The sequence below is a fragment of the Callithrix jacchus genome, chromosome 15 (genome assembly GCF_049354715.1).
Source record: "Callithrix jacchus isolate 240 chromosome 15, calJac240_pri, whole genome shotgun sequence".
NCBI lineage: Eukaryota > Metazoa > Chordata > Mammalia > Primates > Cebidae > Callithrix > Callithrix jacchus.
Window position 1 is genome coordinate 37,963,726 of NC_133516.1, and position 17,298 is coordinate 37,981,023.

The 17,298-nt window shown below is 41.8% G+C and overlaps 1 protein-coding gene across 50 annotated transcripts in view; it reads right to left on the reverse strand.

The window, feature by feature from the left end:
• Window positions 1-9,084: 9,084 nt before the first annotated feature.
• Window positions 9,085-17,298, reverse strand: part of ERC2 (ELKS/RAB6-interacting/CAST family member 2) — a 973,896-nt gene continuing 965,682 nt past the window's right edge. For 47 of the 50 annotated variants that reach the window (XR_013527394.1, XR_013527393.1, XR_013527389.1 and 44 more), the window contains one exon: window positions 9,085-12,046. Coding sequence is in view for 24 of the 50 variants with exons in the window: in XM_035274352.3 (XP_035130243.1) it covers window positions 11,807-12,046 (240 nt within the window). In the remaining 26 variants the exon portion in view is untranslated. The remainder of the gene's footprint in view (window positions 12,047-17,298) is intronic. The other 3 variants (XR_013527381.1, XR_013527379.1, XR_013527380.1) reach the window with 2 other exon arrangements.

Here is a 17,298-nt window from a genome sequence, read left to right on the forward strand (position 1 = left end):
TGTGAAACAGACTAGACTAACAGAAATAGCCTCAAGATTTGTTTTTTGCAAAACAAGTAAAAAGAAGCCACCTAATTTTGGCTTTGTGCACACTTCATGAGGTGTATGACAACAGGCAAATGATTACAATTTTGATTTAAACATGAACACGGTGATTCGAAATCTGGCCAGGATTTCATTTTAACCTCTGTAGACGAAGAGTGGAGAACAAATGTAATTCATTCTCACTACTCTTTCAAACCCTTCCTTTGAAATTTTTAACCTGGTTGTCCCTAAATGCGGAGTTTCTGGGTAAGGGTTGGGAGGCATCACATAACAAAAGCGACACTGGAGATGAGGGCAGTGTAGAAGCAAGCAAAGCCCAGCAATGCCAAGGAAAAGGAGACATCGGTCTTCTGAGCCTGTCAGAGCCCTTGGGTCCAATAGTGCCCAAGGCCATTATCCTTCTTGTCTTCTTTCTCTACTTAGTGAAATCAAGGTTTATCCCTTGCAGATGAAAGAGCTCTGATGATACAACAATGCTTGGTTGTTTTAGGTAAATTAATGTTTAAGTTAAAAAGGTGAAGTCAGGTTTAGAGTTAAATGGAAAATACCTGTTCCCTGCTGGGCTTTGGACAACCTCACAGAGGCTACAGAAGGTTTGATCCTCTCTTGAGGCAGAATATCTTGTCAGGCTCGGAAGAAACCACTGGAAGTGAATGCTGATAAGTGAACGGTGCAAAGTGGCAGGAGATTCCATACGTGAGTCAAGCAGGGGTTTGGGAGCACTCTGAGGACAAGCCCATGTGTCCAAGACCAGAAGACAGTGGGTGAGGGGTTTCTCTTAGAGACAGACCGCTCCAAGGCTGATTGACAGAAAATGCAGCCTGTGACCTCTATCTACATCTATAGGACATCTGGATTTGACATATTTGGGACTATCAGTAAGAAAGTCACCAACTGTCTTTGAAAAGTACACTCTTGTTTTCCATGGTTTTTCTGATGCTACTTCATTTGGAAACATAAGTTAAATGGTTTAAGTAAACTAAATCCATTAGCGGTTTATGCCTTAACATCTAAATTTTCACAGGGGGGAAGAAAAGACCTTAGATGCCCTATGCCCATTAGAAATAAAATTTAAGGTCAGGCACGGTGGCTCATGCCTGCAATCTCAGCACTTTGGGAGGCCAAGGCAGGCAGGTCACTTGAGGTCAGGAGTTTGAGACCAATCTGGCCAACATGGTGAAACCCCATTTCTACAAAAATTAGCCAGGCTTGGTGGCGTGCAGCTATAGTCCCAGCTACTTGGGAGGCTGAGGCAGGAGAATCAACTGAACCCGGGAAGTAGAAGCTGCAGTGAGCTGAGATCATGCCACTGCACTCCAGCTTGGGCGACTGAGCAAGACTGTCTCAAAAAGAAAAAAAGAATTAAAATAACTCGTTTTTCCCTGTGGATTCAGCAGTTGATCCCGCCATAAATACTGCAAGCTTCCAATGTACTGGGCAGCGCCACAGAGTTGGGCAAAGATTAGATAAAATATCTGTCCTTCTGGAAATGAGAGAACAGGATTCACAGTGTTTACCATGTATCTTTTTCTTAGTAAATATCATCTCTTCATAGCTACTCTGCAGGATTGCACCTAAAAAACCAGGAGCTTGGGCTAAATAAGTAGTGACAGAAAAATATACTGTGGGAATTTGCATAAATCCTTGACCCAAAATTATTTTCTTTTGATTTGCTATTTTCCTGAATCTAAAGTGCTCACAGAATGAGGATATTGTTAACGGATGGCCATGAATACCCAGGTTAAGCACAAACTCTGATGAGTTCGTTTTGATTAAAGAACTGGCACTCATTATACTTCTTCATGACACTAGAAAATACATGCAGTTACTATGACACATGTTATTAACCTGGATAATACTTCCTGACAGCTTGTCATGTGTTGGACATTCTGCTAAGCATAAAGGTAGCACAGGAACATTGAGTGATTTGCTTGGGGCCACTCAGCCAGGAAGTGGCAGAGACAGGGCTCAAACCTGTCTGTTTGACCCCAAAGGTCTATGCATTACTGAAGTAGAAATATTCTGAGTAATTCCCTGTGGCCATGAAATCATAGTTACTTCCTCAGAGCTTCGGGTACTATTTAGATAGAGGAAAAAGCCTGGTTTACCACAGGAGTTCCAGCACCAACAAAGAGAATCAGAGATTTCATAGTGATGAAAAGTTCTGCTTTTGCTAGGGGCCATTCCTTAGTTATAAAGAAGGAAAGAACATGCCTCTGTAATAATGACTTCATTAAATGCAGCCCTACCCATCTATGGCCCTAAAACATTACCAACCAGAATCAAAAAAGCGGTAGAATGTTTTCTCTCTTGAGAATTTTCCAAGACTTTACAAACATGACCCCATTAATCCACTCAATACCCGGATGAGATAGGTAGTTGGAAGTTATTATTATTATCACTTTCAAGATAGAATATCTGAAGCCAAGAGAGATTAAGCAATTAGTCTGAGGTCAAATGGTGAGCCAGAGACAGACCTGGGAATGAAACAATTATCTTCCAAAATTCCAAACAAATGTAAAAACTGATTGGCTGGCTTCCACCATGTGCTAATACCCAGTTATATGCCCTCCTCCTTAAACGACTGGCCTTACATGAGATTTCTTCAGCTGCATGAAACTGGACTGGTTCAATAGCAATGTCCAAACTGACATCAGATTTTTCTAAAGTATTGGTTAAAAACTATAAAATATAACTCCTTGCTCCAAATGTGGTATTCATTTTACCTAGCTCTGTTACATTTAATCAGACCTGTGTGCACAGTTTTGGAGGATAAAGGGAGAATTGTTCTACAAGTCCTGCTTGTGTGTTCTTTAGACAATCTGTAGAACATAATAAGGTTTAGGGAGCATCTTGCAATTTCTCTGATGTTGAGACTGAGAAAAAGATGAACATAAACGATTTTTGAATTGTACAAAATTTGGAATCCAATTACTCACCTTTGAGCTAGTGATCACTCTTCAGTCAAATACCCTTTACTCTTTTCAGCTGTGTACTTTTAACAGTAGGTGAAGTTGTATAATCCAAAGTCATAGGTTAGGAAAAGAGAAGACTTCCAGGTGAGCCAAGAGAAATCTATTCTTTGAGCTAATAATTCCAAGGGCATATGCAAAGAAAATCGGTCTATTGAAGAAAATGCTGTTAATGACCCCTCTTGTCCGATTTTGCAAAAGGCCCTGCCCCTCCAAATTCCTGAAGCAAGTTTTTATTCCTTTCTGTCTACTTACTTGGTGATTTAAAATAAATTCGTCTGTTATCAATTTTGACTGCTCTGGGGCAAGGTAAGATATTGGTGAAATTGTTATTATCAAGAGGAAAATAAGGACCCATTTAGTTAGGTTGGTGTGAGGGCATCACCCCTTTACAACCAGCCACATGTCATGCTATGAGATTGTTCTTTAAGAATTCAGCGGCCACTTTTGGATTTGTTGAATTTCAGTTTCTTTGAGCAGCCAAATCAGACTCTTGAAAAAATTCTTCTCCCATGACTTCATAATTTCTGGAAGTACAGGAGATTTGGGACTGGTCACCTTAAGAAATTCCAATTATGTCTCCTATCACTGCTCAATCTGCTCAATCTTTTCTCAGCCCCTTTGGTCCTGTGCTGATAGGGTCAGCTCCTTTCAGAAACACCAAATGTGGCCCATGCCTACTGCAGGAATGCTAGCTTGCTAATGCACAGGCACTGTGAGGGAAACAATTATAAAGCTTATCCATTTTCTTTTTTTCACAAATCAAACGCTTTTTGTGGAATCAAAAGTCAAGACAATTCCTTCCCTGCAACCCAGTTTCACCTTGTTTCTCTCAAGCTAAAAACATAATGTTCAGAAACCAGAGCATCATCAACTAGAGTTTGGGACCCAAATCTGACACCCTGCAAAGAACTATCTTAAGTATTCCAAATGGAGTTATGATATCTTGATATTTCCAAAAGTCCTAGTATGTTGCAGACGTGGGATATTTTCATAGAATCCATTAAGCTACTGTGTTTGAAGAACGTAGAACAGCATGTCAAACAACCATGCTATAAAATCAACTAAGACAGGCAAGAATTACAAAAGAAGCATTGAAAACCAAGGCTCTGGATTTTGGATGTGGGGAAAGGTACTGATTTCCAACCAACCCACGGCTAATCCTAAAGCCTTCACTCTTATAAATGTGTGAATGTGAAGCATTAGTGTGGGAAAGAGGAAATGGTCCTATACAAACCAAAGGCTTATGATGCTTATGCCATGATGGTGTTAGGTCTTTTTCTGTTTTTCTAACCAGGCGCACATTTCTTATCACACAAATTGGTCAGGTCTTTCCTGAAGTTTTAAAACATGGTGTTTATTGTCCAAAACTCCTGCTCTCAACTTGAGTTCATGTGTCTTGTGGAAGTACAAGTGGTAATTATACAAGTCTTTCCTTCCCTGTCATTGGCAACAGTAACCAGGGAAATTTACAGCCCCCAATATCCAGATCTGGAAACTGGTTATTAAACGTGGTCGAGGAAAACCCTGACGTGGCAAATGGGATCTGAGCAAGGACCAGCTCAGCAGTGGTTCTTGTGAGAGAATGGCTGGGAGTCAACAATCCTACTTCATTAAACATTTTTATTATTTGTGATATTATTACTGGTAATAACATTTCCATTTGTTCAGGATCTATTATGTGGCTGGTATTGTGTTAAATGACCATTTGATCCTTGTTAAAAAACAAAAACCCAAACCTTCTGGAGCTGTATTATAATGTTAGGATGACGAAACAAACAGAGAAAGGCTGAGACCGAGGGTTACTTATTTGGCATGCTGTGGAGTCAGGATTTTAAGAGACTGTAAACTCAGATGCACTCAGGGATCAGGCAGGTTACACACAAGGGTGAAGTTAGCCAGGTGTAATATTTTAGAGAGAAATGAGGACAAGAGAAATGGCAAGTATACCCAAAACTTCCACGGTCATGCCGGCTCCAAGCCTACCACTTACTGCACCATGAAAAAAGTTTATCCAGTTGCAAGTGGCTCATGCCTGTAACTCCAGCAGTTTGGGAGGCTGAGATAGGAGGATAGCTTCAGGCCAGGAATTCAAGACTGGCTTGGGCAATACAGTGAGACCCCAACTCTACAAAATTTAAAAAAAAAATTAGCTGGGCATGGTAGTGTGCACCTGTAGTCCCAGCTACTCAGAAGGCTGAGGCAGGAGGATTGCTTGAGCCCAGGAGTTGAAGGCTGCAGTGAACTATGATTGCACTACTGCACTCCAACTGTGGCAACAGAGCAAGACTCTGTCCCACACAAACAAACAAACAAACAAGAAACAGGAGTTAGAAAAACAAATTTTGGGGTGCAGTGGCTCACACCTGTAATCCCAGAAATTTGGGAGGCCAAGGCAGGTGGATTACTTGAGGTCAGGAGATTAAGACTAGCCTGGCCAATATGGAGAAACCCCATTTCCACTAAAAATACAAAAATTAGCCAGGCATGATGGCACACACCTGTAATCCCAGCTACTTGGGTGGGTGAGGTAGGAAGATTGCTTAAGCCTGGGAGGCAGAGGTTGCAGCAAGCCAAGATTGTGCTACTGAACTCCAGCCTGAGCGACAGGGTAAAACTCTGTCTCAAAAAAAGAAAGAAAGAAAGAAATTAATTTTAAGACATCATGCCTGCCACAGAAACAAAAACAAACAAACAGAAGAAACCCTGAATCCTCCATGTATTCCACAGGCCTTAGTTTTCCACCCTCCCTGATATGAAACTGGATTAATGCTTAATGGCATTACATTTTTTAGGGTAAGCATTTTAAAAGAGATAAAAGAGATAGGTAGAAAAGTACACAAAGTGTAAGTATATCAGTTGACGAATTTTCACAAACCAAGTAGGGTCACGTAATAAATTTCCAGGTCAAGAATTCCAACTCCTAACCCTGTATATTAATTTTGTCTTTTCTGAGCTTCATATGATAGAATCATATTGTATGCCCTCCTTTGTACATCTGCTTTCACCTGTATTCTGTAAGATTTGTTTCTGTAGCAGCAGGAAGCAATGGTTCCTTCTGAAGAGCTTTTATTCTCAAATCTGGTGCTTGATTTATTCACCTGATGTATTAGTTCATTCTAACACTGCTATGAAGAACTGCCTGAGACTGGGTAATTTATAAAGGAAAGAGGTTTAATTGACTTACAGTTCAGCATGGCTTGGGGGCCTCAGGAAACTTACAATCATGACGAAAGGCCAAGGGGAAGCAAGGCACTTTATTCACAAGGTGGCAGCAGGGAGAAGTGCAAGCAGGGGAAATGCCAGAGGCTTATAAAATCATCAGTTCTCATGAGAACTCACTCACTATCATGAGAACAGCATGGCGTAAACAGCCCCCATCATCCAATCACCTTCCACCAGATCCCTCCTAGACGTGGGGATTATGCAAACTACAATTCAAGATGACATTTGGGTGGGAACACAGCCAAATCATATCACCTAGAGTATCTTATACCTGTGCAACGAAAGAGGAAGACTTCCTTCTCTGAATGTCGACTCTAAAAATGAAAACAAGCTGCTCTAGCACTTTGTTAGAGTTGTGGAAAGTACTGTTGTTAAAATGTATTTTCTCATGAACTGCCTCGTTCTGTCCATTCACATCCCATATCAGGTATTTGGGAGCCATGCTATTTCCATTGTGCTCCATCTGCAACCCCAAGGTTGTTCAAGGAAGTGTGGGAGGTCAGCGGGGCTGGTGCCCAGAGACTGAGGGCTTGGAAGAAATCCAAGAGGCCCGAGGGTAACAAGGTTAAATCCAGTGCACTAAGCTTTGTCTAGGCTCTCCTTTTGCTGTGTCTTGATTTCCCCCAGGAGCCACAGTCTTACTGTGTGGCAGTCCGTTCTCTTGTACTGTTAGTTAACTACAGAAATCGGTGATGAAGCCACCAGCCCCGAGGCCCTATCTGTGTGTCACGTGGCCACCTTAGAAACCAAGTGCATCCCAGAAACATTGAGTGGGATCTGAACTTCACTCCCTAATGTCTCACTGGTCTGACCTGTGAGATACCCCAATGCCTCCCTTAAGCACAAGAGCCTGCTGGGCACTGGGTTCAAAGCCTGGCTCCACCACTTACTATCTAGGAGTCCCTGGGTGAGGCATGTAAACTCTCTAGGCCTTCTTTTCTTTGTCTGTAAAGTGAGGTTAACAATAGTGCCTGCCTCAAGGGATTACTATGAGGATAAGAGTTCATGTAAGCACAGCCATCAGCACAATACTGGCACCAAATATGCACTCTAGAATTGCATGTTGTTTCTGGTCATCTCTCTGGACCTCCATTTCCTTTGCTGTAAAATGTGGGTCATGACAATAGCTACCTTGTGGGACTGTTGTCAGGAATAAGCAGAGTTGATCCACGTAAGTCCTTAGTATCATGGTCTGGCTCCTAGCAAATGCTTGATACTGTTCAGTTATTTATTATTGGTATAATTATTATTATGGATCAGCAATTCTACAAATTATGATGGCTCTCTAATCTTTTGTAATGGCCATCCACAGATACCAGATGTAGTCAAACCTCCAGAGTACCAAACTTAAGTCTATGTGCTTCTGTGGAACTAAAGGTAGAGATGAACCTTTGGAGTCCAGCAGTGTGTGGGCTGGTACCTTCTTACCAAAAAGAGCAATTTCTGGGTAAAGAAGCAGAGGTTCCATGTGGCCAGTTGGGTTTACATAACCGGGCCTGAATGCCAGCTGCTGCTTCAGGAAGTTCTAGGAGGTAAGAAATTCTTCTCCAACTTTTTCTATAAAAAAAGGAAACAGAATTAAAAGGGAAAACAACTTTGCAGGTCCCTCCAAATGTACCCAACTTTGAGGGATGGTCACATGTGGTGACTTTGAGCCCAGAAATGTTTCTTCGAGTACAGAAACAAAATATTTCCACCATGTTGTCAAGAGTCAGCTGGAGGAAGGTTTTCTTCCTTCCTCTCCTTCTCAAAGAGCTTCAGGGACACATATTCCTGTTTCCAGAGCTCTAGGGACAGTCTTGGATTGCCATGAACTTACCAGTGTGGATCAGTCACTTCTGACTTGGCCTCAGTTTCTTCATCTGGTAAAATGAAGATGTTGGATTACATGACATCTAACATACTTTCTAGCTCTGACAATCATTGATTTCAGTCGTGGTAAGAATTGGAAATTCATTCCCTGGAATCTAAATCCAACCATTAAAGGAACCAGGGGCTGGTTCTGCAGGCTAAAAGAGGGCGTTTAGCAACGAGGTTCTTCACTGATTCACAGACAGGCTGTGAAAGCTGGTGAGCCCTTGCATGGACAATCGTGTGTGTATCCAAGCAGTGGCAGGGCTAGCTGTATTTTTGCTTAACCAGCTTTCTTGTCCCTCTCTTCTAGAACAGAATCCATTTTTCCCTGTTGGAAACTGCTCCCCACCACCCTTACCAGTGAGGCTGTCAATCACATGGCCTTGGAAAAGGTAATTGTGTGCATGATCCCATAAAGAAGGACCAAGTGTACCTTTAGGGGACAGATGTAGAAGCTCAGAGAGATAAGGTCTCTCCTCTAAAAATCAGAAGTACTCAAAGCTGTTGGAAGTCATCTTTACAACCAAGTAGAGAGAGCTTAGCAGAGTCCAAAGCAAAGCCAATAGAAAGTGCAGAGGGAAATAGGGAGAGAAGGAGGGGAAAGGAAGAAGAAGGGGAGAAGGAGAGACACGAAGAGGGAGAAAGAGGAAAGAGACAAAAGATGGGAAGGAGGAAGAGAGGGAGGGATCAGGAGACATAGAGGAAGAGACTGAGAGAGGGAGAAAGAGAAAGGACATAGGGAAGGAAGAAAGAAGGGAGACACTGCCAATAACTTGAATTTCCTAATTTGAACCTCTGATTTTCTAATTTGAGCCTCTAGATTCAGATGTACATAAAGGAAGACTTCTGTCTTCGCCTTTCCAGTTAAGTAAGCCAATAACTTCCCTATTTACTTAAGTCCATAGGGTTCTTCAAATAGGGCTCCATGACCCTCAAACTATTAGAAACCGCACAATTGGAGCATTTATTAGAGACAGAACGAACTCACTTCAGAAAGAAACAAGGTTTATTTGATGAATATAAATAAGGCGATCAGCACAAAGTACTTCTCATACACATGATAACAAATTTATGAACTGTACATAGCTTGTACATTGTTCTGCTAGACACGAGCTTACAATGACTGGCTAATACATGCCCACTGGTAGTTTCCAGGGTTCCTTAGTTTTATTTATTTATTTTTCATATCGATGTCCATATTCACATGGTCAATATCACAACCCACATGCCACTCACTTGAAGAAATATTACAAGAAGCACTATCAAACAAGGGTCTCAGGGACTTAGATACACTGACCCTTGGCAGCATTCAATCGCCACTCTACACAAAAACATTGCAGATAGAGCTTATGTCAACACATTTGAGGTCTCGTCATAAACACTGTTTAAAAAGTAAATTGAAACCCACTTTAAATGAAAGTTGACACGCTGTTAACGTGCATACTGGATACACAAAAATCATTAAATACAAAATTGAGACTTTACATCAAAATCAAATGGGGTATAAAGTACAAGCCTGCTTTTGCACAAAGTAAGACCAACTTCTCCTAAATGTTAGCCCAAATGGTTTTTTTCAACTAGGTTATGATTAGAAGGAAACCTGCTAAAGTTTGCGCAAAGGAAATAGCTTCCCAACATCACAGTGTTTGTTGTAAACCCAGAGACTATTCTTAATATGTGAAAAAGGGATATTCTTGGTAACCCCCAAACATCAGAGAATATTACATGAAATGGAAAAGGTTGTTATGTTAGATAGAATTTAATTTTTAAGGGACTAAATGATATGCCCCCCTAAAGGTAAGATCAATAATACTTTTAACCAACAAAAGTTGGGCAGAAAATGATCCCCCCAAATAATAGCTGTGACAAAATTGGCACATACATAGAAATAGCTAGCTATACATGGGTTGGTTGTTTTTCTTTTTTCTATTTCAAGGACCCTATTTTCCCTACTGGATTTCCTACTTCCTACTTCAAGTATTCAGTTGCAGAGTTCAGTTCAGGACCTGGTTGTAGGAGGCAGTGAGGGCCACTTCTTTGAGGACATCCAAACTCTTCACTGGGACGCATTTGTGGCCTGGGTTTTCAGTGCAACCTTGTGTCAAAATGTGCTAAATAAGCTTGCAAAGAACTCTGCTTACTTCTCTAACCAAGACCTAGATCCCTCTGATAGTTAAAGGACAAACTTTTAAAACATAAATGTATTTGGATTATTTATGCAACACGTAAGCATTACATAGTTTCTTATACTTACTGATGACAAGAACAAAGCCGGAAGCAAGAAACCTGCTTGAGTATCTTAACCAGGAATGCACCAAGAAAAAATGGTGCAACTCAGAGACGGTTTCATCTTCCCCGACAAATAAGGTGTCTGTCTTTTAAATATCTCTATGGCTCACGAGAGAGGTCCAGAGTTAATTGCACCAACATTTAAAAAAGTAATAATAATGACTAAAGTCAATGCAAGACTTCGGGAACATCTGTTTAGTATCCTTTCCACAGCAGCAAAGAAAGACAACTATATTTATTAAGGCCACTCATGCTTAAATTCACTGTTTGTCCTTTAAAAATGCAGGTTTTCATCTCCCACTTGCATACACGTGGAAGGGTTTCTTCCATTGACTAGGAAATGAAGCAATACAAGAGTTGCACATGTTTGCCAGACTCAGACATGAATTTTTTGAAGTTATAACAATTTTCATTGTTTTTTAATATTCAGAGGAAGCAGTAGGAGTTTAATTCTCCTTAGTACCATATCACTGTATGTAAAAGACCTCAAAATTTGGTTTTTGTCCCTGGCATGTGCTTTAAACAATGACTGTATCCACATACATGTTGTGTAGAGCTATATACAAATACACAGCTTTTGTGATTGTTCCTCATTCATCAATGTTTTCATGTTTGATGCTGAAAATGATTTGGATTCCATGTTGCAGATACATTTTCTTTAAAAAAAATGAGAAATGACCCTTCATTCACAGAAAATCTAAGCTTACACTGTTTGCACAGCATTTGGATCTTGAAATGTAAATGAGTCCCAGCTTCTTCATGGAGACCTGCATGTACCAGGATGGTAAGAGTCTGAGGCTCGGTGGCATCCCCACCACGGGGGTGTGTGGAACACAGGAACTAGAGATAGGCAGGTGCCTCAGGCTTTTGCCACTTTTTGGTACATGACCTGGGTAGATAAAATTATGAATGATCAATTTAGATGTGTCATGCATTGTCAGAGACACACACCATGTTCTCATAAGGCGATTTCTTGGCAAGTATTAGTGGTTTAAGAAATTGATTTCATTTCCAACCTGGCCCAGAGGTAACGACTGGTTACATCCTCAAAATGCAGTTCTTCAAACAACAGATTAAAGAAATAGAGGAGGGTAAAGGCTCGCAATTTTTGGTGTTTTTGTTTCTTTGTCAAACACTCCATGCATCGTGGTATACAAACACTGCCAACACCACTCACTCACAGAGAATTTATACTTTTTGACAATCTAATGCGTTAGGAATGACCACTTAGACTGAACCAGCAGGATACTGGAGATGAGGCTAGTTGTCCAACAGAAACTGAATCCACAGTTAAAATCCCATGGAGTTCAAATTTATCCAATGATGTTTACGTAACTTAAACAAAATGTTATCAAATAATGACATTCAGCAAAGATGATCACATTCAAAATGCCTGCATTCAGACACAAATAGAGGACATATCACTTTTCTCCTCCTCTGCATTCTTCCTTTCCAACATATCCACATCCATGAGAAATGACACGAGGTGATGAAGGAAATAGTGAGTAGAACAGAATCAGGCTCGATAATGTAAGTGAAAACTCCCCTTCCATTTTGATGAGCCGCTCCAGGTGGTGGTGAGTGATGTGAGCCGCACTGCAATAGATTATCAGAATATTGCTGCAGAGCTGCATGTTCCCTTTATTCAGCCCTTCTGATAGCTGCAACAAGAAAGCACATTAATTTAGCAGGGGAAGAAACTGGCAACAATATCTGAGCTAATCCTGGCAGCAGGTTTCCCACTCTTCACCACTGCAGCAGCCTCTCCACCACTCTCCATGGTTGGGATTGGGTGGGAGTGGGGAGAGGGTAAGGGGAAGAAACACAGAGGAAGGACAAAGGAACAGGTATCCAGAAAACCTTGGGGTGCTTCTGGATACCTGTCCTCCAGGGCAGGAACAGGTATCCAGAAGCACCCCAAGGTTTCTCACTGTCCCAGTGAGGGGCCCTGAGTGTGGACACAACTGCATCCTGGGAAGCAACAGTGAAATGGGAGAGCAGAGGGGACCCTCCCACACTGCTGCTTCAAATGAGGCTTTTTCCCTGCTCGTGCTTAACTTTGAATGCCTGTGCCATTTTCATTCACATACGGCCTGTGAGTGCTTCAGGGTTTCCAGGCACATGAGTTGAGCTATCTGGGAAATACAGCAGAAGAACAGACTATGTCCTGAAAGTGCATCTGAGAAGAAGCCTCTTTCAAAATATGTCACATATATGTATAAATGTCTCTTGATATACAAAAAACGAAACTGAAGGAAATATGTCAAAATGTTCCAGTGATTATTTCCACGTAATCAGACTACATTCAACTTTTATTCTCGCTACACTTTTCTATAATGATGATGTTTTTAAAATTATTTTTAAACTTGACTTTATAGAGATTAAAGAAGGTTAAGACGTCAGAGAACTTAGCATTCACTTAAAAAACAGCTGAGAGCAACATTTTAAAAGGATATTGGATCCAGCAATTCTACTCCCAGGTATATACCACAAAGAACTAAAACAGGGACTCAAACAAATACTTGTATGCAAATATCCATAACACTATTCACAACAGCCACAAGTGTCCACCAGCAAATAAATGGATAAGCAAAATGTGTTACACATGTACAATGGAGTATCACTCAGCCATAAAATAAAAGTAAAGTTAGGATGCAGGGTGCAACATGGATGAACCTTGAACACACCATCCTAAATGAATAAACCAGAAAAAGACAAATATGGTGTGATTCCACGTATATGAAATATCTAGAACACATACATTCACAGATGCAGATATTAGATGAGAGGTTACCAGGAACTCGGTTGGGGGAGGAGGAATGGGGAATTATTTCTCATTGGGTTCAGAGTTTCTGTTTGGGGTGATAAAATAGATCTAGAAATGACTGGTGGTGATGGATTTACAACCCTGTGAAGGCACTTCATACCACTGACATGTACTCTTAAAGGTAAAAATGGCAAGGTTTGTGTTGTATGTATTTTACCACAATAAAAAAAAATTATTATTTTTTTGGCATCTTCTTAAATTAAGCAGATTGAAACCAAGTTGGCTTTTATCCTCACATCCAATGCCCTGTGCACATGCTCAACACCAAACATAAATGCAGCAGTCAACCATTTGTCTATTTCCTGCCCTGGAGAACAGGTATCCAGAAGCACCCCAAGGTTTCTCACTGTCCCAGTGAGGGGCCCTGAGTGTGGACACAACTGCATCCTGGGAAGCAACAGTGCAATGGGAGAGCAGAGGGGACCCTCCCACACTGCTGCTTCAAATGAGGCTTTCTCCCTGCTGGTGCTCAACTTTGTATGCCTGTGCCATTTTCATTCACATACGGCCTGTGAGTGCTTCAGGGTTTCCAGACACATGAGTTGAGCTATCTGGGAAATACGGCAGGCAGGGGGAAGATCAAACACACACACACACACACACACACACACACTCATGTACACACAAGTCACCTTTCATATATACCCTGAGCTGTCTCATTTGGTGGTTGATATGCAGCATTTTTCGAGTTACGCCGACTAACAAGAACCCTAAAGATCCCAGTGTCTGCACAGGTAGGCAGCTATTTCAAGCCATCATTAAGTAGTGCAAATGAAATATGTGGCTTGGATGAACTCTGCTAATTCATACTCTGAGGAGTTTGGTGTAACCCTTCTGGTTAGGAAACTTGAATCGGGGCAAAAAAAATGACTTTTGCAGAGCCAGAAAGTTAGGGAGTTCCTAGAGCAGATCATATTACTCATTCTGGCACATAAACTCACTGCAAACTTTGTATGAAAATTGTAAGTCAGAGCACGCTTTCTGTTTCAAGAGCGGTGCATAGCTCTAATTCTTTTGTGCATTAAGCATTTCTTAATCATCCTTTTAAAGGGCTGACCAATATATTAAAAGGCCATATGATTAATAGGTAAAGAGAAACCCAAAGTAGTATTAAAATGCAGCAGTCATTTTTTTTTCACAGATGGGGAAATGAATGAAAAATAATTACAGCGAATGTCTGATGTCCTTGATGTTTTTCCAAGATAAAGTAGCAAAGAACAATCATTTATTCAGTTGTGAGAAAGATTTCCAGCTGAGCAACAGGTCACAAACCAGAATACAAAGCCTCACAATTGTAGCACACTGCTTTTGGGTAAGGTTTATGCTGGAGACAAGAGAATTCTCAAAAAGTGTAGCCATTCCTTCAATCAAACAATCCATTCACCAGGAGGCCTAAATGGCTTTGAGGAAAAAAAGAAAAACAACAAGGAAACCACAAGCGACAGGGCCAGCATTTAGGAATGTAGATGATCCCTTGTGGGGGGCAAACAAGCATATGCTTTAAAAAAAAATAAAAAAACGAATCCTGGCTTCCAGCAATGAGGCAAACTGGGCTGCCACCCACTGTGAGATGATCCCTGGCCAGTCCTCCCTCACCTGGACAGTCACAGCAACCCTAACCCTTCTCCAGCTTCCTCTCTTACTGCACCCAACTCTGCACTTTCAACACAGCAGCTGAAAATAGCGCCATTTCAATGGTGACATCCACTCATAGTGCATTCCCATTTACAGTTTACAACCCCTGTATACAACCCTGTTTATAATCCCATTGCCCTTAGGGTGCAGGACTGACCAGACTCTTGGCCATACTGGTGAGGCCCCATCTGGCCTTTCTCTCTGCAGTCTTGTACTTACCCCTGACATTCCACTCTTTATGTTCCACCTAAGCTGAGCTTGCTTCTGCAGCCCTAAAAATTTCTTTTCTCGGGCCGGGTGCGGTGGCTCATGCCTGTAATCCCAGCACTTTGGGAGGCCGAGGCGGGTGGATCACGAGGTCAAGAGATCGAGACCATCCTGGTCAACATGGTGAAACCCCATCTCTACTAAAAAATACAAAAAATTAGCTGGGCATGGTGACCCGTGCCTGTAATCCCAGCTACTCAGGAGGCTGAGGCAGGAGAATTGCCTGAACCCAGGAGGCGGAGGTTGCGGTAAGACGAGATTCCGCCATTGCACTCCAGCCTGGGCAACAAGAGTGAAACTCCGTCTCAAAAAAAAAAAAAATTTTCTCCCCATCGTGCAAGCATGTCTTTCTATCTAACATGCGTTTACACCAGCTCTTTATCTGATTGAGCCCTGCTTATTCTTCAGTTTCGGCTTGGACGTCATGTCTTCCCAAGAAGCCTTTCCTGACCCTCTTGGGTATGATACAGAGTAGGAAATCTCATATATACTACAGGGTCCCCTTCTGATGAATTGTCTAGACCTGTACATCTAATATGGGGTGTGTGTGTGTGTGTGTGTGTGTGTGTGTGTGTGTACATCCAGTATGGTGTATGTGTGTATAATATATATATATCTTTTATTTTGAGGCAGGGTCTTGCTCTGTCACCCAGGCTGGAGTGCAGTGGTATGATCATGGCTCACAGCAGCCTCGACCTCCTGGAATCAAGTAATCCTCCTTATGTTGGCCTCCTGAGGAGCTAGGACTACAGGCACATGCCCCCATGTATGACTAATTTTTGTATTTTTTATAGAGACAAGTTCTCACTATGTTGCCCAAGCTCATCTCAAACTCCTGGGCTCAAGTGTTCCACCTACCTCAATCTCCCAAAGTGCTGGGATTATAGGAATGAGCCACTAAGCCCAGCTACCAGGTTAGAGAGCACCTCAGGTAGGCAGAATCCTTAAATCTACTCCCCACCCAAGATTCCCTACCCTAATCCCTGGCACAGGGGGTGAAAATGTATCAGACCACATTTACAATAAAGTTACCTTACAGATGTAGCTACTAATCAGTTTACTTTAGTCTAAAGGGAGATTATCAACTGGGTGAGGTGGCACATGCCTGTAATCGCAGCACTTTGTGAGGCTGAGGCGTGTGGATCTTTTGAACCCAGAAGTTGGAGACCAGCCTGGGCAACATGGCAAATACCCGTCTTCACAATAAAAGTTAAAAATTAATTCGATATGGTGGCATGCACCTGCAATTCCAGCTACTTGAGAGGCTGAGGTGGCAGGATCAACTGAGCTGGGGAGGTCAAGGCTGCAGTAAACTGTGATTGTGCCACCCCAGCCTGAGTGACAGAGTGAGACCTTGTCTAAAATAAAAAATAAAAAATGTTTATAAAGAGCGATTATCTGAGCGGGCCTAATTTAATGGCAGAAGCCCTTTAATAGCAGAGACTTTTCTTTGCTGTAGCAGAAGAGAAAGTTAGGGAAATCTGAAACCAGGGGGGCTGGCTGTGCTGTGATGGAAGGAGCCACAGGGCAAGGACCTGAGAGCTTCCTATCCTATGTGAGAAAGGCACTCCGGTGACGGTCAGCAAAGGAACAAGGACTGCAGTCCTACAAGCATGAGGAAATGAATTCTGTCAACAACCCAAAGGAGCTTAAAGGTGAATGCTTCCTGGAACCTTCAGATTAAAGTCCAGCAAAGTCCACCTTGACTTTGGCTTTATGAAATCCTAAGCAGAGAATCCAGTTGAGCCCACCTGGACTTCTGTCCTACCTATTAACTGTGAGCTAATAAATGGGTGTTATTTTCCACCACCACATTTATGTTAATTGGTTATGTAGTAATAGAAGACGAATACAGTACTTCTTTGGGCCAGGCAATGTGCCTGGTGCCTGGAACATAATAGTGAGAAAAAGAGACAAGGTCCATGCCTTCACGGAGCCTGTATAGTTGGGAGGAAGACAGTCAACAGATAGACACACAGGTCAACAAATGAATGAAAATTTAAACATTTGCACCATGAAGGAAAGGAACAGGGAACTGTGATAGGGATGCTTAAAATCTATCAAGTGACTGATGATGTTGATCTTTATTTTCTTTTGAGAGGACAAGATATCCACTACTTTTCAGTGGAAAAAGCAGATTACCATTTTACATGCATAGTTCCATCTCATTTTTGCACCAACATG